The 25,125-nt window shown below is 59.6% G+C and overlaps 4 protein-coding genes across 5 annotated transcripts; 3 read left to right on the forward strand and 1 right to left on the reverse strand.

Moving 5' to 3' along the window:
• Window positions 1-1,146: 1,146 nt before the first annotated feature.
• On the forward strand, window positions 1,147-10,134 carry PIK3R2 (phosphoinositide-3-kinase regulatory subunit 2). Its single transcript, XM_084759150.1, has 16 exons — window positions 1,147-1,283; window positions 2,543-3,253; window positions 5,214-5,306; window positions 5,526-5,576; window positions 5,665-5,796; window positions 5,897-6,095; window positions 6,617-6,702; window positions 6,846-6,954; window positions 7,041-7,139; window positions 7,593-7,773; window positions 7,860-7,985; window positions 8,263-8,405; window positions 8,553-8,729; window positions 8,908-8,979; window positions 9,102-9,272; window positions 9,429-10,134. Exons 2-16 carry the CDS (start codon window positions 2,932-2,934, stop codon window positions 9,634-9,636), a joined length of 2,169 nt encoding a protein of 722 aa, XP_084615276.1. The 5' UTR covers window positions 1,147-1,283; window positions 2,543-2,931; the 3' UTR covers window positions 9,637-10,134.
• A 1,599-nt stretch (window positions 10,135-11,733) lies between these two features.
• On the forward strand, window positions 11,734-15,599 carry IFI30 (IFI30 lysosomal thiol reductase). Its single transcript, XM_084759230.1, has 7 exons — window positions 11,734-11,920; window positions 13,098-13,280; window positions 13,377-13,451; window positions 13,530-13,622; window positions 14,390-14,542; window positions 15,065-15,118; window positions 15,197-15,599. Exons 1-7 carry the CDS (start codon window positions 11,795-11,797, stop codon window positions 15,260-15,262), a joined length of 750 nt encoding a protein of 249 aa, XP_084615356.1. The 5' UTR covers window positions 11,734-11,794; the 3' UTR covers window positions 15,263-15,599.
• A 1,493-nt stretch (window positions 15,600-17,092) lies between these two features.
• MPV17L2 (MPV17 mitochondrial inner membrane protein like 2) lies at window positions 17,093-20,001 on the forward strand. 2 transcript variants are annotated; one of them, XM_084758799.1, is made up of 5 exons: window positions 17,509-17,757; window positions 17,860-18,030; window positions 19,207-19,283; window positions 19,422-19,550; window positions 19,625-20,001. In XM_084758799.1, exons 1-5 carry the CDS (start codon window positions 17,571-17,573, stop codon window positions 19,661-19,663), a joined length of 603 nt encoding a protein of 200 aa, XP_084614925.1. In that variant the 5' UTR covers window positions 17,509-17,570; the 3' UTR covers window positions 19,664-20,001. The 2 variants fall into 2 exon arrangements, with proteins under 2 accessions (XP_084614924.1, XP_084614925.1); XM_084758798.1 differs by lacking the exon at window positions 19,625-20,001 and having other exon boundaries at window positions 17,093-17,757; window positions 19,422-19,556.
• A 46-nt stretch (window positions 20,002-20,047) lies between these two features.
• On the reverse strand, window positions 20,048-23,941 carry RAB3A (RAB3A, member RAS oncogene family). The gene is made up of 5 exons (XM_084758804.1): window positions 23,781-23,941; window positions 22,542-22,769; window positions 21,857-21,975; window positions 21,124-21,248; window positions 20,048-20,762 (listed from the first exon to the last, which is right to left on the reverse strand). The coding sequence occupies exons 2-5, from the start codon at window positions 22,767-22,769 to the stop codon at window positions 20,572-20,574; spliced, it is 663 nt and encodes a 220-aa protein (XP_084614930.1). The 5' UTR covers window positions 23,781-23,941; the 3' UTR covers window positions 20,048-20,571.
• Between the last annotated feature and the right edge of the window lie 1,184 nt (window positions 23,942-25,125).

The following is a 25,125-nucleotide window of genomic DNA, read 5'->3' on the forward strand; positions in this document are numbered from 1 at the left end:
CAGGCTGCATCCCCCTGTAACCCTAGCACTCGGTGGCTGAAGGAGGATCGGGAGTTCGAATCCAGCCTAGGCTCACAACAAGACCCTGTCTTATAAAGTGATTGAGCTGAGGGGGTGACTCGATGATTAGAAGTGCCTGCTCAGTTCCCAGAGGACCTGAGTTCAATTCCCAGTAACTACATGGGGGCTCACAGCCGTCTATGCTGGGATCTGATGCCCTCTCTGGCCTGCAGGTGCACATGCACATAGGACACTCATACACCAAAAAACAAACAAACAAAACAAACTGAAAAGCAGGGCAATTCCAGCATGGTCTATGCAGTAAGACACTGTCTCAAAAAAAAAAAAAAGTAAGATAACTTAATCCTTCAATTAGTCCATCTTTCTATATTTTCCCTTAAAGGGCATTTAATGTGTATGTGCACCACTTGCCTGCCAGTCTCAGAGACATCAAAAGAGGCTCCCCCCCCAAACACACACACACACAAACTCTCATAATCGCCCCAGCTGCCACTCTGTCGCTATTTCCGGAAACAATAAGGGTTTCCGGACTTCGGCAGGCCGCGTTCTCGCGCGTGTTGGGCCGGAGACAATTCGGCTGTTTCCGGACGCCGAGGGTTGCCATGGAAACGCCTAGCCTTCAGTCCTTCCAAGAACGGCTTCTCTGTTGAGCTTGCGGCCGCCGAAGTCCTCCGGTGGAACCTGATGTGCTTCGGCAATTTCCGGAGGCCCCCGGAGGTCTCCGAGTGTCAACTCCCAAGACCGCATACGAGGCCGGTTCTTTGCAGACATGCTCCGCAGCCTTGCAGGTTCACAACTCCGTAAAACACACAAACTCGCTGTAGCACGTTCGGCTGTTTCCGGAATGGCTCAGGTATCGCTCAGTCCCGCGGAGTCCCTTCGAGCCCAGCGTTTCCGTACGCCCTCGCCCGCCTCCCTGCGAGCACAGCAGCCCCAAGAGCCCTCTCTCGAATCGGCTGCGCTCGGCTGTCTCCGGCCGCGCTCGGCTGTCTCGTGGCCGACGACAGCCGACGATTCCCGCGGGAGTACATTCGGCTGTCTCCGGAAGCATACCCGCGGGCCTCGGTCTTCGGGCTCCAGCTCGTACGGGGAGGCGGGGGCGGGGTGGAAGGGCTCCCTCCAGACCCGAGTGCGCTCGGCTATTTCCGCCTGGGGGCGGGCCCGGCGGCTTGGAGCCGCGGCGACGGCGGCTGACGCAGGGATCCCGCGGCTGCGGCGACAGCGGCGGCGGCGGCGGTGGTGGCGACGGGGGCCGCGACGGGGTGAGTCGATGGCGGCGGCGGGGACACGAGGAACGTGGGGGGGGGGGCTGCGTGGAACCGGGCTCCGAGCCGAGCGTGGGGTGGTGCAGTCTGCGAGGCGGAGACGGGGTCTCCGAGGCCGGGAGGTCCCCGCCCGCACCGGGGCGGGGAGCTTCGGGGCACGACCCCGGGTCCGGCCACTTCCGGCGTCCCGGGGAGGGTTCGGGGGGTTCTGGGTGCAGGAGAGGTTAGCCTCTCCTGTGTGTAAGCAGGTTGACTATGTGTGCACCCTGGGCCCCACCTTTTGCATTGGGGTTCCGAGGCAACCTCCCCCCCAAGCGCGTGCAGGCGTACACGGCGCGGGGGCGGGCGGACCCGAGGCCCTCTTAGGGAGAGTCTTCTCTGACCCTCAGTTTCCCTACCTATAGCATGCAGGCCACAAGAGACCAGACAGTGTCGCCCTGGGTACCTGGGGCCATGAAGCCCTGAGCCCCGCTAGGGCACCTGCCGGGGGTCCCCAGATCTGAGGATGACGCCCAGACCCTCCCCCTCGGCACACCAGGCACCTATTGGATGGCTCCTTTCTGAAAGCCATTGTGCATCCTAGGCAGGCGACTTCCACCCTCAGGCCTTTGCAGGGACCAGGCTATCTGTCTATGCACTGTCCTGTCCCCATACGAGGACCTGTCACCCTCAGTCCCTCACGAGGATCCACAGAGGACCGAACTGCAGGCTGGAATGGGGACCCAGGCTAGGAGAGCTGGGGACCATCACCACCCTGCAACCTGCTGTGGTGTCCAGTTCCTGTCCCCATCTCACTGTTGCGCCAGGGTGCCTCCCCTCTCTTGCATCACCAGAGGGCCCCAGACTAAGGCAAGCCCCGGGCACCCCTGCACCCTGTGTATCCATCCCCTGCTGGGAACCAAGGCTTCTGTCTCCTTGTGTGCCCACCCAGGCCGCAGCCCTTGCTAGGCCGTGTTCACTGCTCAGCTGGCTCAACTCCTTCTCCTCGTTAGACCCCAATCCTAACTGGACGTGTGGTCACTGCCTTTGTTCCCGCCTTGATCTTGAACCTGGGTGTCTCTGTGCTTGGCTTCTTCCTGGGGGTCCTCCAGAGAGCTCAGGACTTCGGTTTCCTCGTCCCTAGTGGGCAGAGTGGAGCGTTCAGCTCCCAGCACCCCCGAAAGGAAATCTTACTGTGCTTTCTACTGAGTGGGACAGGGACCAGCCCCGAGGTCACTGGGGGATTGCGGCCTGGCTCACTCTGCCTTGTCCTCTAGGCTGGCGTCCCCGGCTGAGCATGGTAGCGGCCTGTGGTCTGCGTCTCCTCATCTGGTGTCAGGCAAACCCCGAAGAGCCAGCAAGCTTGGGCGCCCGCAGCCCAGCTCACGACAGAGTGAGCCACCTATCGGAGTTTAGCCATCTGATGGGGGAGTGATTTGAGAGACCACCAGGGACTGTTTCGCCCAGTTGACTAAATGGTGGGCTCCGGGACAGGTGGCTTTTAGGAATGGCCACCTAGGCATGAGCGGCCCCTGAGGTCGCCGGTGACTTCACAAGTAGACATCTGCAGCAGGCCTACCACAAGGGCTGCCCCAGCCCATGGGGCCTCTGGAGCCCCCCGGAGCCACGTGACTGTCCAGACGACACCCCCACCCCAGGCCCAGCCATGTCAGGCGCTGAGGGCTTCCAGTACAGGGCTGTGTACCCATTCCGCCGGGAGCGGCCTGAGGACCTGGAGCTGCTCCCTGGAGACCTCCTGGTGGTGAGCCGGGTGGCCCTGCAGGCGCTGGGCGTGGCGGACGGAGGGGAGAGATGCCCACACAGCGTGGGCTGGATGCCGGGCTTCAATGAGCGCACCCGGCAGCGAGGGGACTTCCCTGGAACATACGTGGAGTTCCTAGGACCCGTGGCCCTGGCTCGACCAGGTCCTCGCCCACGAGGCCCCCGTCCTCTGCCTGCCAGGCCCTCGGATGGACCCTCCGAGTCAGGTGAGCAGAACACCTGGGGAAGGGCCATGGGGTTGCTTACGGAGGACTTGTGTTGGGACAGTGCTGTCGGTGAGCGAGCTCACCCCTGGAGACAGGTCCTGGTCAGACTTCTTGTTCAGGAAGTGAGAATGTTGTCACCCTGGTAACAACAAGTGTGGTGAGGAGCTGAGGGTGGAGGCCCTCCAGGCAGCGTGCACAGCTAGTGCAAAGGCCCTGAGGCGGGTTCAGGCAGCAGCCAGCAGGTATTGAGGAGTGGAACTCGGAGGTGTTCTGTAGGATGCAGAGGCCTCCTGCAAGCTGCAGGCGCCACTAACCCTGCTCTCACTCAGCCTCAAAACCAGCCATGATCCCAGAGGAGGTGGGATGTTAGGCTGAGGCGTGCGGCAGCATAGGAGGCAAGAGCCCCACAGTGCCTGCTGAAGACACTGAGGTAGCCAGACACAGTGGCACATGCCAGTAATACTAGCATTGGGAAGGCTGAGGCAGGAGGATCACGGAGAGTTCTGGGGCTGCGCGGCAAGAAACTGTCCAGTGCAAACAGTGCAGGGCTGGAGCCCCGCACTTGGGATGGATCTGAGAGCAGCTGAGGCCTGGGAGGTTGGCTCGGGCCAGGCAGCATCTGGCGTCCCCAGAGCCCAGGCCTGGCCCTGAGAGCTGCAGGGCCCCAGCCCATCCGGGCTCACAGCCAGAGCCTGTGGCTGCCCCAGTAACAGCCGCCTCCCTCCCCAGCCTGGCCAAGGTCCAACCACCTCACATGCCCCGCCTCACCCTCAAACCTCCAGGGCCGAGGTTGGCCTTCTGCAGCCTCAGTTTCCCCACCAGCAAAGGCCACACTTCCAGGCGCTGAGCAACCACCTAGTAGCACAACTCCCTCAGCACTCCCCTGCTTATCTCAGGGTGGTGAGGCCTATGCCGGTGGGGCCCCCCGCTTGGCATTGGGGTCCCTGGCTGTTCCATCCTCCCTCCCCTGCAGGCAGGGTGCTGCCCTCCTCTCCCCTCCTGCCGGTTTGGGGGGTTTGTTTCTTTTTTTCCATACAGCTGGGCCAGCTCCACTTAGAGGCCCCGCAGGCCCTGGCTTGCCTCTGCTGCATGCCAGGGCGTCCCTGCCGAGGGCCAGAGCCAACCCAGATGGTAGGGGCAGGCAGAGCCTTGTGGAGGCGGACACCTGTGCACAAAAGGCCCTGCAGGCAAACCAGGCGCTACTGGGAGGGGGCTGGGCCTGGAGGCCGGCTTGGCTGTCATGGGGGAGGGTACGGACGGAGCCAGGTGTTGGGGACGTCTGCCATCCCAGAACTGGAGAAGCCCAGGCCAGAGAATTGCTGCGGGAGGCCAGTGCTTCCAAGCTGAACAAAAGAGCATCAGACCTGGGGGCTGTGGCGGTGGCGCATGCTTTTAACCGGCACTCAAGAGCGCAGGCAGGTGGAGCTTTGTGAGTTCCAGCCTAGCCTCATCTATATATTGAGACTCCGTCTCAAAAAATAAACTCTAAAACAAAAAGATACTGCTATCTGGCTATTTCCTTTGAAGTTTAAGGCCCAGAGAGGGCGAGCTGGGCCTTCAGGGTTGCACAGCCGCCCACAGTAGAGCCAAAACGTGTGCAAGTCAGTGTCTTCCATACAGAATCGCTGCCAACCCCGTGGCTGCGGCTGCACAGGTCTGTAGAGGCATTTGAAGTGGTGACGTGGGCTGGCGCCAGTCTAATGCTGAAACTGCCTGTTCTGCCACTTGGTTTGGTTTTGGAGACGGGTCCTGTGTAGCCCACGCTGACCTGGAACACCTGGGTGCTGGAGGCCTGGGCCTGTGTCACCCACTGTCCTCTCTTGTAGATTCCTTGTGGTAAACTTGAGAAATACCCTGCACTAACTCAGCCCTTCACGTAGCCCCATGTCCCCCGCTGCGGGCCTCGCTGAGTCCAGCGCCATAGAGGGCGTGGGGGCTCATGGCCTGTCTCCTCTTCCAGGCCTCACGTTGGCAGACCTGGCAGAGCAATTCTCCCCACCTGATCCTGCTCCCCCCATTCTGGTGAAGCTGGTAGAAGCCATTGAGCAAGCAGGTGAGGGCCTGCCTGACTGGGGCCTCAGCACTCAGCTTGTTTGGGGAGGGGGGTTGTCATTTCCACCAGGGCCGTTCTGATCTCTGTGTGGGAGGAGGCAAACCTGGGATGATGTGGGTTCCCCTGTTGGCCGGGGGAAGGGGTGACTACCCAGTGGAGAGGGGTCTTGGGCCCCATGTGACTTCTGTTGGTCAGTCATGTGGGCCCCATTCTCCCCAGGGCTGGACAGTGAATGCTACAGTAGACCAGAACTGCCAGCGCCTCGGACAGGTCAGGCATTCTCCTTGCTTTCTTCTGGTGGTGGGAGGAGCGGGCACAGTCACCAGGCTGGACTACACCGCCTTGCCTTCCCCTGCAGACTGGTCCCTGAGCGATGTGGAGCAGTGGGACCGCAACACCTTGTACGATGCTGTTAAGGGCTTCCTGCTGGCGTTGCCCACGCCCGTGGTGACACCTGAGGCTGCAGCAGAGGCTTACCGGGCGCTGCGGGGTAAAGCCCGGCAGGAGCAGGGTGGGCAGAGGACCAGGGGGCGGGCGGCTGGTTGGTCACTGGCCTGGCTGACCGGCCCTGGCCGGCTCTCTGCCTGCAGAGGCTGCGGGTCCTGTGGGGCCGGTGCTCGAACCCCCGACGCTGCCACTGCACCAGGCACTCACCCTGCGGTTCCTGCTGCAGCACCTGGGCCGCGTGGCCCGCAGAGCCCCGGCCCCAGCCACAGCTGTCCACGCGCTGGCCAGCGTCTTTGGGCCTCTGCTGCTGCGCGCGCCACCGCCAGGGGGCGATGCTGATGGGTGAGTGGGCGGGGCTTTTCGGTGGGCGTGGTCGTCTGCGGGCTGGGACCTGGAAATGATTTAAGAGAAGTAGTTTGGGGGAAAGGGGGCACGTGAGACCAAAAACTTTGGGGGGGTCTTTAGGTGGGCGGGGCCACGGAGAGCCGCTTTGTACTGGGAGCCGACTAGGGCAGAGACAAAGGAAGCAGGGCTGGGTGTGGCTGCATGTGGGCGGGGCTTTCCCTGTGGGAGTGGAGCTCTGCTGGGTGCAGGCAGCAGGGACCCGGGCTCCAGAGGCTAGGGGCTAGAGCAGGAGCAAGAGGGTCAAGTAGCCTGCACGTGCACCATGGCGGCACTTGCTCATCTTCACGGTGAGCACAGATGGAGCACCTATTGCTCATGCCTTGCCACACCTGTCTTCCCACACTGCCAACTGCTGTCTTCTGCACCTGCCCTCCCGACTTGGCGCACACATGCAGGATGGAGCGCATGACGCAGCTGTCACGTCCAGGCCCTCACCCCCTCCCCCCACTTGCCCCTAGGAGTGAGCCTGCGCCCGACTTCCCCGTTTTGCTGCTGGAGAGGCTGGTACAAGAGCATGTGGATGAACAGGATGCAGCCCCCCCAGGTGACGACCCTCACCCCTACCCTGTCCTCAAGGGTGGGCGGGCCTGTGGCCGTCGTCCTGTAGAGTGTGTGTGCGTGGGTGTGTGGTCTGCAGCAGCGGTATGCACTTGGTTCCTAATGCATTTGTGTTGTTCTGCCCCCCAGCACTACCACCTAAACCCTCTAAGGCCAAGCCGGCCCCCACGGCACTGGCCAATGGAGGGAACCCGCCCTCGCTTCAGGACGCAGAGTGGTACTGGGGAGACATCTCCAGGTAGGTCTGCTGTGGGGGAGGTGGGCTGTGGTGTGCGCAGGGCGGGTGGACAGGCCTGGCAAGTGGCTCCATGCCTCTGTCCCCAGGGAAGAGGTGAACGAGAGGCTCCGGGACACGCCTGACGGCACCTTCCTCGTCCGAGATGCATCCAGCAAGATCCAAGGAGAATACACGCTCACCCTCAGGTAGGACAGGTGCCCAGGTAGGGGGAGGGGTCATATGCTCGTGGCCCTCCTGCGGTGCTGACCCTCACCCCTGCACCCTCAGGGCAGGTGCTCAGGTGGGGGGGCCATGCACTGGGGGCCCTCCTGCAGTGCTGAGCCTCACCCCTGCACCCTCAGGGCAGGTGCTCAGGTGGGGGGGGCCATGCACTGGGGGCCCTCCTGCAGTGCTGACCCTCACCCCTGTACCTTCAGGGCAGGTGCTCAGGTGGGGGGGACCATGCACTGGAGGCCCTCCTGCAATGCTGAGCCTCACCCCTGCACCCTTAGGGCAGGTGCCTAGGTGGGGGGGCCATGCACTGAGGGCCCTCCTGCAGTGCTGAGCCTCACCCCTGCACCCTCAGGTAGGGGGGTTGTCCAGGTGGGGCCATGCGCTGGGGGCCCCCCTGTGGTGCTGAGCCTCACCCCTGCACACAGGAAAGGTGGGAACAACAAGCTGATCAAAGTCTTCCACCGGGATGGCCACTATGGTTTCTCAGAGCCCCTCACCTTCTGCTCCGTGGTGGAGCTCATCTCTCACTACCGCCATGAGTCACTGGCGCAGTACAACGCCAAGCTGGACACACGCCTCCTCTACCCCGTGTCCAAGTACCAGCAGGTGCGTTCTGCGCCGCGCAGGGGGTGCTGTGGGCGTCGGGCCGGGCCCGGGTTCAAGAGGGAAGCCACTGAGGTCCTGCGTTCCAGGACCAGGTGGTGAAGGAGGACAGCGTAGAGGCCGTGGGTGCGCAGCTCAAGGTCTACCACCAGCAGTACCAGGACAAGAGCCGGGAGTACGACCAGCTGTACGAGGAATACACGCGGACCTCCCAGGTACCGGGCTTTGCACATGGAGCACTGAGGTGCAGACGGGCGGCCCAGGCCAGCCTCCCCACCCCACGCCCACCGCGCACTCAGTGCTAGGCACCATCCCCGGTAGTGCTGCCCGGAGGTCCAGGTGTTGGCGTTCCCAGGGAAGGGGGGGTTTGGAGAGGGGTGAGCTGGGAGTGTTGTCCCCAGTGAGGGGAGGCAACAGAGCAGAATTACCCCTCGCTCCTAATGAGGGGCTTTCGGAGCTCCCTGGAGCGACTGAGATCGACCCCATGCGCAGGAGCTTCAGATGAAGCGCACAGCCATAGAGGCCTTCAACGAGACCATCAAGATCTTCGAAGAGCAGGGCCAGACTCAGGAAAAGTGTAGCAAGGAGTATTTGGAGCGCTTCCGGCGAGAGGGCAACGAAAAGGAGATGCAGAGGTGCGTGGGTTCCTCTCCCATGCGCCCCCTTCCGGTGGGCACGGGCAGGAGGGGAAGGAAGGCAGCAGGGCTTCCACCGATGAGTCGGGGTTCCTTGGGAGCAGGCTTTGGAGGGTGCGTAGGAGTTCACCATGGCCCTTCTCTCAGGATCCTGCTGAATTCCGAGCGCCTCAAGTCTCGCATCGCGGAGATCCACGAGAGCCGCACGAAGCTGGAGCAGGACCTGCGGGCGCAGGCCTCGGACAACCGAGAGATCGACAAACGCATGAACAGCCTGAAACCCGACCTCATGCAGCTGCGCAAGATCCGGGACCAGTACCTCGTGTGAGTGGCGCTGCGCTGCGGCTCCTGCCCACCAGGGGGCACCCGCGCGCGCCCCTGCAGTGTGGGGGAACCACCGGGGTCCAGGCGCCCCTTCTGGCCGCCGGAGATACTGCACTCAGACCGACTTTTCCTCAGTGTCCCCTGCAAGCTCTCACTCACCTACCTCTCCCCCCGTCAGGTGGCTCACCCAGAAAGGTGCCCGACAGAGGAAGATCAACGAGTGGCTGGGAATTAAAAACGAGACTGAAGAGTGAGTGCTGCCTGCAGGGGACGGGGAGGAGGTGTTTGCCTTGGGATGTGGAGGACGAGTAAGAGCTTGCCCGGCAGTGGCACCTGTGAGTTAAGTGACCCTTTGCCTGCCTCACCCTGCAGCCAGTATTCACTGATGGAGGATGAGGACGCCCTCCCCCACCACGAGGAGCGCACGTGGTACGTGGGCAAGATCAACCGCACACAGGCGGAGGAGATGCTGAGTGGCAAGCGGGACGGGACCTTCCTCATCCGGGAGAGCAGCCAGCGGGGCTGTTACGCATGCTCCGTGGTGTGAGTGTCGGGCTGGGGTCGGGGAGTTCCTGAGCACGCATTGAGCGCCCACTGTGTGCTGGGCCCTGCTGAGGCAGCCGGGGAGGAGGGCTGGGAGCGGTGGGGATGGAGAGGCAGGCAGGGCCCCTCCTCTGAGCCGCCCTTTTGGCCACGCAGGGTGGATGGTGACACAAAGCACTGCGTCATCTACCGCACGGCCACCGGCTTCGGCTTCGCAGAGCCCTACAACCTGTACGGCTCGCTGAAGGAGCTGGTGCTACACTACCAGCACGCGTCGCTCGTGCAGCACAACGACGCGCTCACCGTCACCCTTGCGCACCCTGTGCGTGCCCCCGGGCCCGGCCCGCCACCCGCAGCCCGCTGAGCGTCCCCCACCTCGCCTGCCTCCCTGTCCACCTCCGTCTCTGAATCCCCTTCCCTGGTGAACACACGCAGGAAGCCCTCCCTCCCTCTGCGCCTGCCATGTTTACAGAGGCTGCTGGGCCACCAGCCTGGGCGCCCCAGTTCTGATTCAAGCCATAGCCCCGGGTCAGGAAGGAACTGCGCTGGGTGGTTTCCAGGAACTCGGGCCTGGACACTCGGGGCCGGGCGGGACCCGCCCCGCGGACCCCAACTTCCCCTCGTAAGGTCGAAGTGAAACCAGCCACAGCTGCCGAGAAGTCCTCCCCTCCGGAGGGCAGAATTCGAACTCTGGCCCCTACTCAGGCCCTGCGGTGTTCTCCCGATTGTGCAATCACCTCCTCTTTGGGACAAGGGCCCTAGGTGTGTCCCTGCCCCTTGGACCCCACAACTGCCCAGGGCTGATGGGCAGAAGGTTTTGTACGGTACGTTTATTGATACGAACATGAAACATTGTACCTGTCTGCTGAGTGTCTTTGGGGCGAATTCACGGTCTGTTGCGAGCCGCGCACTCTGGCGTGCTCGGAGTCACGCAGTCATGCGCCACCACAATTCAGCTCTGCCCCATACCCATTGCCTGGGGACCCCAGACCGGCCAACAGCTTCTTGGTGCCCCAGCTCCAGGCAGCAGGCACCAGCTGAGCTCTTAAGGCACACCCACACAGTTCCTCATTGGGAAGAGAGGTGTCAACAGCTCCCGCCACGCAGGCGGATGTCTCATTCCTCAGCCCTCTGCAGGCCTTTGACGCGTCCCCAGGGCCTGTGTTCATTAGCGAATATTAAAAACCTAATAGTCCTACCCTGGGGTGGGAAAACATCAAGACTAGCACTCTGGAGTACTTGCTGAGCGCCCCCCCACCCCACCCCCAATGTGCACCCGCCTGTGTCCTGTCACCAGATCCTTAAGAGCCCCTTTGGAATGAACAGAACCCTTCTCTGACCCAGTTACTCTGTGAGTTCTTTGGGCCTCATTGTCCAGGCAGCAGCCTGTGAGTGACCCAAGAAAAAGGCTTGTGATGCCACAGCCTAGGAAGCTGAGGCAGGAGAATCATGGTGTGTTAGCGGGAGAAAGACAAATGAGTCTAAGAAAACATGTTACCTTGCTGGGGGCGTGGCTCAGGGGTGGAGCCCCTGCCTGGAATTCCCCCCAGTGAGGGGCTGGGGGCGTGCTTCGGGGGTGCAGCCTCTGCCTAGACTCCCCCAGTGAGGGGCTGGGGTCTCGGGGCTCTGGAAGTCTTGGTTAGAAGACCTCTCAGCCTGTACTGTCTCCTCAGCTGTAAAACAGACTCGCCCTCCTGTCTGCTGCCTCCAGCACAAAACACCAGGGTCTTTCCGCCTGGAGCTTCCGTTATCAGTTACCAGCCAGGCTAGAACTTTCCCCGCTAAAGCTCTCTGGCCTGTCACTGCCCTAGGGTGCCCCCCCCTCATCCCCCCAGTTCAGTTTTCATCCTGACTTGGTGCAGAGGCTCCAGTCCCAGTCAACGTCGCCCCTGGCTCCTTCTTGGTGGCGCTATCGGCAGCCATGTGTCTGTCACTCGTGCCCCGTTTTACGGAACGGGAAAACCGCAGAAAGAGGCAGGGTCCTGGAGTCCAGGCACATCCCGCCCTCCCTCATCCTGTGGCTTCCCAGTGCCAGAGCCCTGTACCCACACACTCAGTTGCTAGAAGAAAGTACCCCAGCTCAGGGAAGTTGCCTTGAGCCGGCTCCTGTGCTGCGGTCTAGCCTGAATCTGCGGAGGTGGAGGTATGTGCGGGGGCGGGGCTGCCTTGCCCTCCCCGGCCTGGGGTAGTGGGGACAGAAGTTACTGATAAGGGTGTCTGTCATTCCCCCACTTGATCTAGGCTAGAGGGAGGGACGTAAGGACTGGGCTTCCCGTCGTCAGTCGGTCAGAGTCCCCCGACCCCAAAACATCAGCTGACGGCATACTTGGACCTGGCCCAGTGGCCTCGTGATTTGGGGCTCAGCACCTGGCCTAGGGTGGAGCCCGCAAGAAAGGAAGCCCAGGAGTGGAAGGAGCCTGGGAGGGGCGTGGTCTCGGGGGCGGGGCCTCCGCTTGCTTAAAGTCTCCCGCCTCCAAGGCCCAGACAGCAATCCTCTCCTGCGGGCCTTCTCCTCCGTGGCCATGCCCGGGTCTCTGCTCCTGCCATCCCTGTCCCTTCTGCTGCTGCTGCTGCTTCCACTTGAGCTGTCCAGTGCGTTCAGGGCGTCCCCGCTGCAAGCATCCTCCGAGGGCGCAGCCACCTGCAAGGTAGGCACCGCGACGCGCAGGAAGGGCAGAGGGTCAGGCTCCCCGCCAGTCCGTCAGCACTCCGTGAACTCGTTCGGGGGGAACTCCAGGGTCCCCAGGGCACGCTGTCACGCCACGCCAGGGCCGCCACCCCCCAATCCAGTCCCGGGACGCTGAGTACAGTGTCCGGATCGTTCCGCTTCTCCATAGCAGGTCTGGGAAGCGCAGCTAGCCCTTGCCCGTCTCGCCGGAGCATTTATCAACCACCTATAGTATACGTGCGAGCCAAAGACGTGGTTGGGGGGGTGGGGGTGGGGTCAAGTGGTTCCCGCTCCAGACTTGTTGAGCCACTAACTCGTTTCCACCCTCACGAAATTCTTGTCGCTTATTGTGTGCGTTCCAGCCGAAGACGGGAGTTGTGGCGTGCTTCTGACACGCAGCAAACACATGCCCCGCACTCCGAGCGCCTTGCTCAGACTCAGGCCCGCCCTTCCCGGGAACCGGAAGTCTCTTCACGCTTTAGGCACCTCCTGTGTCTAGTCAGACAGGGCGAAGTTTCCCTGGGTCCCTGGAGAGGAAGAATAAATAAAGAGTCGCGTAGGTGAAAGGTGCTCAGCCCTGGTGCGTAAAATGAAAAGAAAAAAGAAAAAGAAAAAGCACGCATTTGGCTTCAGGATGTGCACCTCCAGACAGAGTTGAGAGCAGGCATTAGAAATGTGCATATCTTATTTTTCTGTTTCTTTCTTGTTTTGATTTGGTTTGGTTTTCTTTTTGGGGGGCGGGGGAAGGGGTTCAGGAACTCACTGTGTAGCCACGGCAGTCCTGGAACTCACAACGTAAACCAGGCTGGCCTCCAACTCCTCCTGTCTCTGCCTCCCGAGTGCTAGAAATACGTATGCCCATCGCTTACTGAATGTGGTCAAGGATTGTGCATTCACGGGGCACCTACGGTTTGAGAGCCTGCCAGGTTCCGTTTTGCAGATAAACTGTGATTGCGGAACATGATCTAGACTCCAGAAAACCTCAGAGAGCTCGGGGCGTGGCGCAACAGAAGACCGCTCAGCGAGCATGCGCAAAGAAACCCCTGGGTCTGGTCCTCAGTGCCACAAGGCTGAGCCAACCTTAAGCGGTCAGCATGAGGCTGCCCCCTGCAGGGATGACCAGGCCGCACCTCACCTCACGCATCTCTTCCCTTCAGAACCAGGACCTGTGCCTGCTGGGGCCCCGTCCAGTTCCCCCTGCACCGTCAGTCAACGTCAGCCTGTATTATGAATCCCTGTGTGGAGCTTGTCGCTACTTTCTGGTCCGAAATTTGTACCCGACATGGCTGCTGGTTATGGAAATCATGAATATCACCCTGGTGCCCTACGGGAACGCACAGGTGCTCGGGAGGCAGGGAAACTGAGGCAGGAGGGGTGCCAGGGAATGGGGAACGCCTAGTCACCCGTTCTCACCAAGATCGGTTGGTGTCTTGCAGGAGAGAAATGTCAGCGGCACGTGGGAGTTCACATGCCAGCATGGGGAACTGGAGTGTAAACTGAACAAAATGGAGGTGAGCTGTAGTGTAGACCAGCGTGGAGGAACGCGGGCTGGGCCACCCTCGCCTCACCGTCCTTTCCTGTCTCTCTAGGCATGCCTGCTGGATAAACTAGAAAAGAATGCGGCTTTCCTCACCGTCGTCTGTATAGAGGCGATGGAAGACATGGAGAAGAACCTGGGACTGGTGAGCCCAGGAGTGGGAGGTGAAGCAGCAAGTGACTCCGCCTTCTAGGCAGGGGCTCCACCCCTGAGCCACGCCCCCACCCCTCACTGGGGGATCCTAGGCAGGGGCTCCACCCCTGAGCCACGCCCCCACCCCTCACTGGGGGATCCTAGGCAGGGGCTCCACCCCTGAGCCACGCCCCCACCCCTCACTGGGGGATCCTAGGCAGGGGCTCCACCCCTGAGCCATGCCCACATTCCCTCACTAGGGGATCCTAGGCAGGGGCTCCACCCCTAAGCCATGCCCCCACCCCTCACTGGGGGATCCTAGGCAAGGAGGACCCTCTGAGAGCTTCCATCTCTTTATGGGAGAACCTTAGGTCTGTGAGCAGAACCTGGGGCCTTCACTATGTGTCGACACAGGACACTGGTGACAAGAGATAAGCTAGGCTGCTCCTGCTTCCCAGGGCATTGTGGGAAATAACTCCCAAAGGCTCTCCAATCGCACCCATGGCTTAGGAGACTTGAGGCATCCCAGCCTCCTGGAGCCTGTGGGACACTCCAGGCTCTGCTCCATTGGTAGGAGAGGAAGGAAGGGGGAGGCTGCAGATCCGGTGTTACAGGGAGGCAAGAGCCCTACCCAGGCGACAGTGAGTGCCCCATGGGCAGGGCCACTTCTGTGCCGTCCCCTTGGCGGTAAGGGGAGAGGCTTGTCCGGGGCCACTTGGGGACTGATGGCCAGATAACAAGGGGGAACTGAGCAACGCCGCCGTCCTCCCCTTCTCACAGTGCCTGAAGCTATATGCTCCCGAGGTGTCTCCAGAGAGCATTATGGAGTGTGCCACGGGGGAGCGCGGCACACAGCTCATGCACGCCAACGCCCAGCTCACTGACGCCCTGCAGCCGCCCCATCAGTACGTGCCCTGGGTCCTGGTCAATGAGGTAAGAACTCTCCAGCCGGCCAAGGCGACCTCACAGTCTGAACTGGGTCCGGTGGCTTGTTCCCCTGAACTGAGTGTAGGCTCAGTCAGTGGTCAAGAGCACCAGCCGCTCTTGCAGGGGACCCGGCTTGGATTCCAACACCTACATGGCCTGCTCATAGCCTACACTGCAGTTCTGGGGATCCCGCGCCCTCTTCTGGCCTCCATGGGTATTGCATAAACATGGTGTACAGCCATACATGCTGACAAAAACATGAAATAAGATAAATAAATGTAAAACTAATATTTTAATTTGAAAAAAAGAAGACGAAAAGAAAATAACAAAGACCTTAACTCACACAACAAGTCTTTGTACCCTGAGGCCCCATATCAAAGCGACAGATCAGCTCCCCTGCCACCTCCTTTACAAGTGAGATTGTCCTGGAACTGTCAGTGATCCCCCTGCCTCAGCACTCCTGTGCCGAGCTCGCAGGCTCACACACTCTACCCAGATGTGCTCAGCCATTTCTCCTCTGGTTTGCAGAAGCCTTTGAAGGACACCAGCCAGCTTCTGAGCTCTGTCTGCCAGCTGTACGAGGTAAGCTGGGTGCCAGTTCAGGGGATTAGCTGCGGGGATGGAGTGGGGCCACAATGCCTCACCTTTCACCACCCCCAGGGAGTGGAGAAGCCGGACATCTGCTCCTCCATGGCCGACCGCCCCAGAAAGGTCTGCTATAAGTGAAGGCCGTTGTCCAAAGGAAAACAAGAGCCCAGCGGCAGAGCCTCGTCAAATCCTGAGCCCTCAAGAAGTGCCGCCCCGCCGCGAAAAGACCTGTACATGTCCCGCGTAACCCAGACTCAAAAGCCCTCCTCATAATCAAGATTCTTGCCGGGCGTGGTGGCACAGGCCTTTAATACCAGCACTCGGGAAGCAGAGGCAGGTGGATCGCTGTGAGATTGAGGCCAGCCTGGTCTTAAAAAAAAAAAAAATGGAAAGAATCTTGCCTTGTTTTCTAATGGTGCTAATTTTAAATTTACTAAATAAAGCATCTAAATTTTTGTGATTCGTTTTTCCTGAAGTTTGGGGTTGTGTTTTTGTCTTTAATGTGGAGCTGCAACCCGAGGCTCTGTGCATGCTCAGCACACACCCTAGACTTTGGAGTTCACGCATCGTCTGAAAAGCCAGCCAGTCTCTTTTAGTTAACGTTTTCATTGTGTGACCAAACACAGAAGCCACCTAAGGAAGGGCCTAAACTGGCTGACCTTGTGAGAATACAGTCCATATCCGGTGTGTGTAAACTGAGGCAGGAGCTTGACGTCACATCGTACGCACAGTCCGGAAGTAGGCAGATGAATGCTTATGCTCCGCTCACTTTCTCTTTTTATTGTAGTTGTTTGTTTCGGTTTTTCAGGTCAGGGATTCTCTTTGTAGACCAGGCTGGCCTTGAACTCAGAGATTCACCTGCCTCTGCCTCCGGAGTGCTGGGATTACAGGCGTGCGCCACCATCACCCGGCCACTTTCTCCTTCTTACTTTGTGCAGAACTCCATCCAACATGTTGGATGGTACCACCCACACTCAGGAGGATCTTCCCACCACAAGTAACAGCACAGGCCACAGGTTGGGTTGCGACCCCTTTGGGGACAATCTCTGATAGTAGATATTTATTTATATTACGATTCATAACAGTAGCAAAACTTCAGTTATGAAGCAGCAATGAAGTAACTTTCTGGTTGGGGTCAGCACAGGCTGAGGAGCTGTGGCGAAGGGTCACAGCAGCATCAGGACGCTGGAGAACCGCTGGTCTAGACCATCCCTCACGTGCGCCCCGCCCCCGGGCCCTTTCTCCAAGGTGACTTTTTATTTATTTATTTATCTTTATTTTAAATGCATTGGTGTTTTGCCTGCATGTATGTCTCTGTGTTGGGGACTCAGATCGTGGAGTTACAGACAGTTGTGAGCAAGCTGCCATGTGGGTGCTGGGAATTGAACCCCGGGCTCTTTGGAAGAGCAGTCAGTGCTCTTGACTGCTGAGCCATCTCTCCAGCCCCTCCAAGGTGACTCTTGATCCAGTCTGATTGACTGGATTGATCATTACTGTCTAACGCCCAGGGCCGGTTATCGACGAGAGAATACAGACCCAACCCTGCCTCTACTTTGATGACCAGCATGGACCGGGGGAGGATGGGGCGCGTGGGTTAAGGGTCTCTGTAAGGACGATTTTACACGGAACTAGGTTTTGAAGCATAAGTAGGAGTTCCGTAGGCAGAACACAAACTCACAGAGCTTGGCACACATCACACCTACAAAAACCAGCACAGGGCAGAGACTTCGTGGGAGGTGTGGGTGTAGGAGGAACAAGTCTGCGCCTGTGAGAGCAGCGATGCGCTGAGACACAAAGAGGGGAGGAAGTGAGGACGTTTGCTTCTGCAGGGACACAAAGTTGCTGTGTGAAAATCAATACATATTCATTCCTATTCAATTCTTATTCCTGTTACGGCTAAAGAACTCAACTCATTCTCTAAAACATAGGCATGTGGTACCGCGGGGGAGGCAGCAGGAGTGACTCAAGGCCAGCCTGGGCTACATGGGAACAGGTCTCAAACAGCCCGAGATAGACCGCAGGAGAGGGCATGCCAAGGTCAAGTCAGAGCAGCTGTGCAAATGCTCCTCGCCCCGCCCACTCCCAGCAGGCTTTGCAGGCGAGTCCAAGCCGCCCAGGGTCTCCGCAGACCGAGAGCCACGATTGGCCAGCTCGGTTCCGGGGGCGGGACGCCGCGGGAAGCCCGCGAGACTCAGGTCCGCTTGCCTATTGGTCCGCTGGGGACGGGAACTGGGCAGGGAAGCGAAGCAGCACTTCCGCGTTGGGCGTGCGCGGCGCGGCGCAGCGCTGGAGGGCGATTGGTCCACGCTCTCGAGAGGCGGGGCTTTGCAGCTTTTGATTGGTCGGTGCCGAGCGGGGCGGTTCTGCGGCGCGGCCCGTGATTGGCCAACGCGGATCCAGCCGGCGCAGGAGCGGCTGCTGGTCCCTGGCATCCCGGTCGGCGGCGATGGCTTCGGGCGGCTGGCACTGGGCTCGGAAGGCTCTGGCTGCGGGGCGGCCGCTATTCCAGGGCCGCGCACTGCTCGTCACCAACACGCTGGGCTGCGGCGCGCTCATGGCCGCGGGCGACGGCGTGCGACAGGCCTGGGAGATGCGCGGGCGGCCGGGACAGAGATTCAACGCGCGGCGCTCAGGTGAGCCGGACCCGCCAGTCACCCAGACACCTGTCAGTCACCCTGGGCCCCGGCACCCCGCGCCCCGCCTGGAGGGTCTGCCCTGACTCTTCCTGTCCGCAGCCAGCATGTTCGCGGTGGGCTGCAGCATGGGCCCCTTCCTGCACTTCTGGTACCTGTGGCTGGACCGTCTCCTTCCCGCCTCGGGCCTGCGAAGCCTCCCGAGCGTGATGAAAAAGGTCCTGGTGGATCAGACGGTGGCATCCCCGCTGCTGGGCGTCTGGTACTTCCTGGGTAAGGATCGGCTGAGACTTTGCCCTTCAGAGCCTAGTTTGTGCTCAGGAATGCTGACAAGGGCTTCTCTTCTTCCTTTTTGTTTTGTTTTTCAAGACGGGGGTCTCACTATGGAACCCAGGCTTGGCCTCAGATCATCCACCTGCCTCTGCCTCCAAGGGCTGGGATTAAAGGCCTGCAGCCACCACGCCCGCAGGGCATAACGGTTACGTCTGGCTTTGCTTTGTGTTGTTCGGAAAAGTTGTCATATACCCAGGCTGCCTTGAGTTTGCAACCAACTGGGTTCCCTGCTCCCCTGTTTTGAGACAGGGCCTCACCACGTAGCCCCAGCTGGCCTGAACATCTCTATGTAGACCAGGCTGGCTGTTTCGTGGTTCCCCAGTTCAGAGATTCATGCGGGCGACCCCGCCTGGCTTTCTAAAATCCCCTGACCAAAAGGCGCCTGGGACAGAAAGGGTTTATTTCAGCTGTAGTTATCAAGGCAGGAACTTAACACAGCTAGTAACAGAACAGCCAGAGTGGGAGGGAACTGCATGCTGGCTCGCTTGTGCCCAGCCTCACGTCTGCGCTTTTGTCTAGTCCGGGACCCTGGGTCTTTCCTTGTCACGTCACTTAATTAGCTAGGCTTATACAAGCATTCCCCAGACAGCTTGCTCAGGCAAGTTAACAGTTAAAATGTAACTGTTCGCACAGGGAAGGTCTGTGTAGCCCTGGCTAGCACAAACTTATGGCAATCCTGCCTCTGTGCTCCCGAGGGCTGAAATTACAACCATATTGCATTTGTATGTTTCCCTCTGGAAGGTACCCCTGCAATAAGAACAGACTCTCGGGGGGCGGGGGAGCACATGTACTGGGGTAGCAGTGGGGGAAGTCAGTGACAAGGACGACGCCTGGGGTAGCCTGTGTGCAAGCCTGCAGTCAGTGCGGGTGTAAAGGAGTACACGCGGGAGAGTGAGCCCTGAGCGATGGGGCGGGGCTGGACGATGAATGAGGTGGTCGCTGAGGTTCTGGGAACAGTACCGGGCTCATGACGCCCTAACATGTGTTTGTCTAAGTCCTGGCCCGCCCTGGAGCTGTGCCTGGGACACTCGGTCAGCCGCAGGGTCCACCTCCCCACACCGCTTCTGCCTCGCCGCCACCTCAACCTTTACATCCACTTCTTGGTCTTCTTCTCAGGCCTTGGCAGCCTGGAGGGCCAGACGCTGGAGGAGAGCTGCCAGGAACTGAGGGACAAATTCTGGGACTTCTACAAGGTGGGTGTGCCTGTGCGGGCCCTCTCAAAGTGGCCCCTCCCCACCTCACTCCCCACCATCAAGGCCTTGGCCCCACCCACTCCCCTAGCCCTGCCCCTGTAGCTGCCCCGCCCTCACGGTGGCCCCGCCTCCCCGCAGGCTGATTGGTGCGTGTGGCCAGCCGCCCAGCTGGTGAACTTCCTCTTCGTTCCGTCCCATTTCCGCGTCACCTACATCAACGGGCTGACACTGGGCTGGGACACGTACCTCTCCTACCTGAAGTACTGGGTGAGCTCGGCCCCTGGGTGAGAGGGGCTGGGGAGGGGGCGCGGGTTCCCCCTGTGACTGTCGGCTGCACACAGGCCCCTGAACCCCTTCCGGCTCCGGGCTGCACGAACTGAGCGTGAGCGTAAAGCCGATGAAGAGGCCGGCGGACACCCTCCAAAGCAGGCCTCGGCTGGCCGTCCCTTCTGAGCCCACCGCGAAGACAGTGTCCTCATGTGGAGCAGCGGTGGTCAGCCCCCAGGCTTTTCACTGGGACCATGAATTTCTCAGTCTGCCTAGAATTTCGATACTGACTCGACCCAGGGCCAAGCGGCCCCCATGAGGGTCCCTGTACCTGGAACCAAGGCAAGGACCTGCCCCACGGCCTTGGGGTGGGGTATGGTTTGGCCTCAGAGAACGTGATTGGAGCCTGCGCATCAGTGTGGAAATGTCATTAAATTACCTTTTATCACAAGGCCTCCCTTGTGGGGTGGGTGCAGGGCCGGCGGGCAGAGACTCCACAAGGTCCATTTGCTTTATTGAACTGTGTGTAGTGTTCATAACCTCTAGGGAAGTGGGGGACACGTTTGACACTCATGACGTCAGAACAGTTTTTGGGGTATCCCAAAGTAGTGGCTATATCCCCCCCCAAACACCCCGTCTACCCCACAGATAAAGAATAGGGCAGGAGGCCCAGGCAAGCAGGACGCCAGCCTGTCAACCCCGTGGTCCACATGGCAATCCCCCAGCCTCAGCACTGGCAGGCTTCACCATCTCCCCTCAGCCTGCCAGCCTGCTGCAGAGTGACATCTGGTCCCTTCACAACCGACAACTGTGGGTGGGGTGGTTTACAAAAACAAAAATGGGGGGCTCTTAAAAGGAGGGGGAGCAGTGACCACAATACACCACAGCAGAGCGGAGGTGGGGATATGTACAGGGCAGGGACGGGGTGCGCTCAGGGCACATCCTCAATAAATAAATAAATAGCTACGGTAATAAATAGGGTGATAGGGAGGGGAGAGTTGCCCCTGGTGGGTGGGGTGGCTCAGCAGGCACAGTCCTGGTGAGGAGGTGCCTGCTGGTCGGTGAGCTGGGGACCCTGCTTGGCGCCCGTGACCGCAGGGTCAGCAGTCTCCAGCGACTCCGACATCTTCTCGCAGATCACATCCACCAGACGCTCGAAGGTCTGCTTGACATTAATGTTGTCCTTGGCGCTGGCCTCAAAAAACTCAAACCCTGCATTGGGGAGAGAGGAGGTGACACTTTCACAGCCCCGTCTCTGAGGACCATTCCACTCCTGTAAAGGCACTGACTCCCAGCGGCTCAGCACACTGACAGCCACATCTCTAGGGGGCAGTCATGTCCCACTCAGCTGTTCCTTAGTCTGTGCCACCCTATGCCCCACCCCAGGCTTGTGCCTGCTCTAAGAAGCAAAAAAAGAAAGAAAAAGAAAAAAAAGCTTTGCAGGCCCAGCACCTGGAAGCTGGCCTATGGCAGGCGACCTGGATGCAAGCCCAGGCCCCGATCCGATCCCTGAGGTCCTGGGCACCGGCTGTCAGGGTCTAGCCTGATGTGAGCCATAACCCTGGGTACTCACCCAGGTGGTCAGCCAGCTGCCGGCCACGTTCTGACGACACCACTCGCTCGTCCTCCATGTCACACTTGTTTCCCACCAGCAGCACCTGGGCATTGTCCCATGAGTACGTTTTAATCTGAGTGGACCTGCGGGGGGCAGCGAGAGGCTGAGGAGGGGGTCAGAGGACCCGGCCCTCTCCCCGTGTCTACCCCTTGATAGAGAGACCACCTCCCCCCCCCCCTTTTTTTCCCCATGAGCCCAGGCTGTCCTGGACCTCTCTCTCCATCCCTCTGCCTCAGTCCCAAATGCTGGGATGGTATCCAGTGCTCCGCAACGTCAGACATTGGGATCTGAGAGAATCCGTGGTACTGTGGGCGGAACCCAGGTTGCCACACATGATAAACAAGTGCTTGGCCAGGGAGCTGAGTGACAAGTACCTCCTAAGTACCAGGGACCACAGACCTGGCCTGCCAGTGCCTGGGTATCCAGAACATTTAAATGCCACAGCTTACTGGTCACCTTGTTTTCCTTCCGCACCCCAAGCCTTGGAAACAGCCCACAGGGTTTATCCCACCCGACTCCTGTCCTTTGCTGTCTTTTTTGGATGTGCTGGGATGAACTCCAGGTGTTATTTGAGCCCGGCAGGCACTTTCCACCAGCCGAGCCACAAGCATTCTCCTTAGCTAGGAGCACTCCACCAGCTGAGCTGCAAGTGTCCGAGTCCTTTCGTTTCCTGACTGGGCGAGCTGCTCACCAGTCCTGCACTGCATTGAAGGACTCCTCGTTGGTGATGTCATACATCAGGATGAAGCCCATGGCGCCGCGGTAATAGGCTGTGGTGATGGTGCGGTACCGCTCTTGCCCTGCTGTGTCCTGGGGGGAAGAGTGCAGTGGTCAGAAAAGACCTCACAGCAGCACCTCTGAGAGGAACTGTGCTGGGGGTTCCTTTGATGCCCAGGGACAGTGGGTCAGGAAAAGCAGGCTGGGTGGCCAGTGCCCAGATGGGTCACTGCAAAATCCTCATTCATTCAATGACCAATCATTCATTGGGTGCTGCCCAAATGCCAAGTGGGGACTCACAGGACCAGCAAGAAAACAAGAAACTCATGCTGGGAGGTGTTGGCGTACACCTCTAAAACCAGTACTCAGGAGGCAGAGGCAGGTGGATCTCTGCGTTGGAGGCTAGCCTGCTCTACAGAGTTCCAGGATAACCTGGGCTATATAGAAAGATCCTATCTCTTCCGCCCCCACCACCACCACCAAAAAAGTAAAAACATTTCAAAATTCACCCTTGAGGGGAAGCCTGTCATGTTGGCGATGCGGGGGCGGGAAGAGAAAGGATGGTCATCCTTCTCGGCTACCCAGCTTCCCTCTCACACAGTGTGGCGCCCGAGCCCCGCCCCTTCCATGGCCAGGCAGGGGACGACTTCCCCACACACCCAGATCTGCAGCTTGATCCTCTTGTCGTTGCGGTAGATGGTTTTGACCTTGAAGTCTATGCCAACCGTGCTGACGAAGGCCGGCGTAAAGGAGTCGTCTGCGTAGCGGAAGAGGAATGAGGTTTTGCCCACGCTGCTGTTCCCGATGATCAGGATCTTGAACATATAGTCGAAGTTCTGGTCCGAGGACTCCTTCTGCCCATAGCGTGAGTCTGTGGCCGACGCCATCTGCGGGGGAGTGGGGGGGCAGGGCACAGAGGGCCTGAGGGGCACAGCAGGACCATGCACAGGATGGACACTGCACAAGAGGAGCATCCTCGGTCCACCAGGAACCCCAGTGTCACATAGGCCCCCCAAGAACAGGCTGGGCTGTGACCTTGACAGGCCCAAGGTTTCAAGGAGGCTGTGAAGGGGACACCCCTGCAGGTCCATAGCAAGCCAGACCCCCTTGCACCTGAAGGGAGACCGAGGCCAGCCCCACCTTCCCATCAGTCTTCCATTATTACCCTAGAGACCCACGGGGGAGCACGGGAGCACGAGTACACGAAGATCCCGTTTTTCCTTATATTTGTATTCCTTATATTTATTCCTTTCCTGCAAGAACTGAGGTCCTGAGATAGCTGCTTCACGTGACAGAGACAGGCGCTCCCATGCCCCAAAATCCCTCTCACAGGCCAACGACGAAGCATCCGGGTCAGGCAGGCCCAAACCCCTGCCCAGTATGCAAGAGTGGGAACTAGCAGGAGAAACACGCAAACACGCCCATGCGAGCACACAGCTCCCTGCACCCATGCACAACTGCACCAACCAGTGTACATCGGCGAGGACACACCACGAACGCGCATGGCCCCACACGCGAGTGAGCGCATCCTTGTACTCAGACCCACGCGCACCCGCGCACGCGCACCATGCACGCACAAGGTTCCACAAGCGTGCACGGTGCACGTCCTGAGGTCACGCGAGCCTATTCATGCCCAGCGGGCGCGCACACGCGTGTTCACCCACGTGCACGAGCACGCACAAACCTCCCGCAAGCCTGGCCTTCCCCTCCCCCTCTGTCGCAGAGCCCGGGCCCCGCGTGCCGAGTTAAGGGTGAAAGGTATGGGGTGCGGGACCCGAAACCCCAAATACGAGACCCGCAGCCACCGCACCCGAGTCACGCTCCCCCCCCCCCCGCCCCGTTTCCCTGGCTGTCAATCAGACGCAGGCTTCGCGGCGTTGGCCCTGGGCTGCTCTCACCTTGCCCGCTCCGAGCTGACGACGCTGGCGACGGCGACACTGGCGACTGAGCTGGCGATCGGGCCCCAGGAGAGGCTGCGGGGCTGCAGGCGGCGGCGGAGGCTCGGGCCCCTGCAGTCCTCGCTGACGTCCTGCAAAGCCGGAGGTGGGGCTTCCTATGCAAACGAGTCTGTGACGACAAGGGGCGGGGCCTCACCGGCACTCCCGGGGCCCTCATTGGCTCCCGTCGGCCACGGAGGGGCGGAGCCTGGAGAGGCACTGGCTGGCGGGGCTCTGAGGAGACATGAAGGTCTCATTGGCTGTTGCTCTCGAGCGACGGATCCTCCATCCAATCAGCACTTTCTTACGCCTTCGGCGGCCCAATGGGAACTGCCAGGTGTTTGAAGGGCGGAGAGGCAGAGGCCCGTGACCCAACCCTCCTTGGGAACTTGGAGTTAGAAGTCACTAGCCCCTGGTTTAGAAACGTCCAGGACCATTCCAGACAACACCCAGGAGCTTACGTTTTGTTTTAAGAAAGGGTCGCATGTAGCGGGTTGGCCTCGAACTTATTAAGTTATCAGAGACTGATCTTGAATTCCTGATTCTCCCACCTTCACCTCACAAGTGTTGGGGTGACAGATGTACACCTTGCTTACTCCATTTTAGGGCTCAGAAGAACCATTAAAGAAAAGGTAGAGGTTTTGTTTTGTTTTGTTTTCCCAGACAGGGTTTCTCTGTGTCACCTTTGTTGCCTCCTGGGTGCTGGGAATAAAGACTTCCAGCTAAAACAGAGTTTTTAATCCCAGCACTTGGGAGGCAGGTGGAGGCGGATCTTTGTGAGTTCAAGGCCAGCCTCGTCTACATAAAGAGTTCCCAGACAGTTAGGGCTACACAGTCAGACCTTGTCTCAAAAACAAACAAACAAATACAAGACAGGGAGCAAAGGGATATTTTCAGTGTGTGGAAGCCCTGTTTGCACCCCAAGAATGCGGCGGAGCTGTGGAGGCCCTGCCCTCTCTTCCGATTTTTGTAGTTGTTATAAAGAACAGGGTCTAGAGAGGCGCAGCCAAGAAAGGCACAGCGGAAAATCCCTTTCACCTCCATACTAAGCATGTTTAAAAGCGAGCGTTAGAAGTTAGTGCTCGGGCTGGAGAGATGGCTCAGAGGTTAAGGGCACTGACTGCTCCTCTGGAGGTCCTGAGTTCAATTCCCAGCAACCACATGGTGGCTCACAACCACTATGATGTGATCTGATGCCCTCTTCTGGCCTGCAGGTGTATGTGCAGCCAGAGCACTGCATGTATAATAAATAATAATAATAACAAGAAGTTAGTGTTCATCCTCGACTTGAAAGGGTAACCTAGGC

This window comes from Acomys minous (assembly GCF_964271855.1).
Source record: "Acomys minous genome assembly, chromosome: 15".
NCBI lineage: Eukaryota > Metazoa > Chordata > Mammalia > Rodentia > Muridae > Acomys > Acomys minous.

Bases quoted from the DNA above. Each gene is read 5' to 3' on its own strand.
- PIK3R2 (XM_084759150.1), top strand. From the start codon at position 2,932: ATGTCAGGCGCTGAGGGCTTCCAGTACAGGGCTGTGTACCCATTCCGC. The intron at 3,254-5,213 runs GTGAGCAGAACA...CTCCTCTTCCAG, and splicing joins GGATGGACCCTCCGAGTCAG to GCCTCACGTTGGCAGACCTG. The intron at 6,955-7,040 runs GTAGGTCTGCTG...CTCTGTCCCCAG, and splicing joins TACTGGGGAGACATCTCCAG to GGAAGAGGTGAACGAGAGGC.
- IFI30 (XM_084759230.1), top strand. From the start codon at position 11,795: ATGCCCGGGTCTCTGCTCCTGCCATCCCTGTCCCTTCTGCTGCTGCTG. The intron at 13,452-13,529 runs GTGAGCTGTAGT...CTGTCTCTCTAG, and splicing joins GTAAACTGAACAAAATGGAG to GCATGCCTGCTGGATAAACT. The intron at 14,543-15,064 runs GTAAGAACTCTC...TCTGGTTTGCAG, and splicing joins CCTGGGTCCTGGTCAATGAG to AAGCCTTTGAAGGACACCAG.
- MPV17L2 (XM_084758798.1), top strand. From the start codon at position 17,108: ATGGGAACAGGTCTCAAACAGCCCGAGATAGACCGCAGGAGAGGGCAT. The intron at 17,758-17,859 runs GTGAGCCGGACC...TCCTGTCCGCAG, and splicing joins ATTCAACGCGCGGCGCTCAG to CCAGCATGTTCGCGGTGGGC. The intron at 18,031-19,206 runs GTAAGGATCGGC...TCTTCTTCTCAG, and splicing joins GGGCGTCTGGTACTTCCTGG to GCCTTGGCAGCCTGGAGGGC.
- RAB3A (XM_084758804.1), bottom strand. From the start codon at position 22,769: ATGGCGTCGGCCACAGACTCACGCTATGGGCAGAAGGAGTCCTCGGAC. The intron at 21,976-22,541 runs GTGTGTGGGGAA...TCTTCCCCCCAG, and splicing joins GGATCAAGCTGCAGATCTGG to GACACAGCAGGGCAAGAGCG. The intron at 20,763-21,123 runs GTGAGTACCCAG...TCCCCAATGCAG, and splicing joins GCAGCTGGCTGACCACCTGG to GGTTTGAGTTTTTTGAGGCC.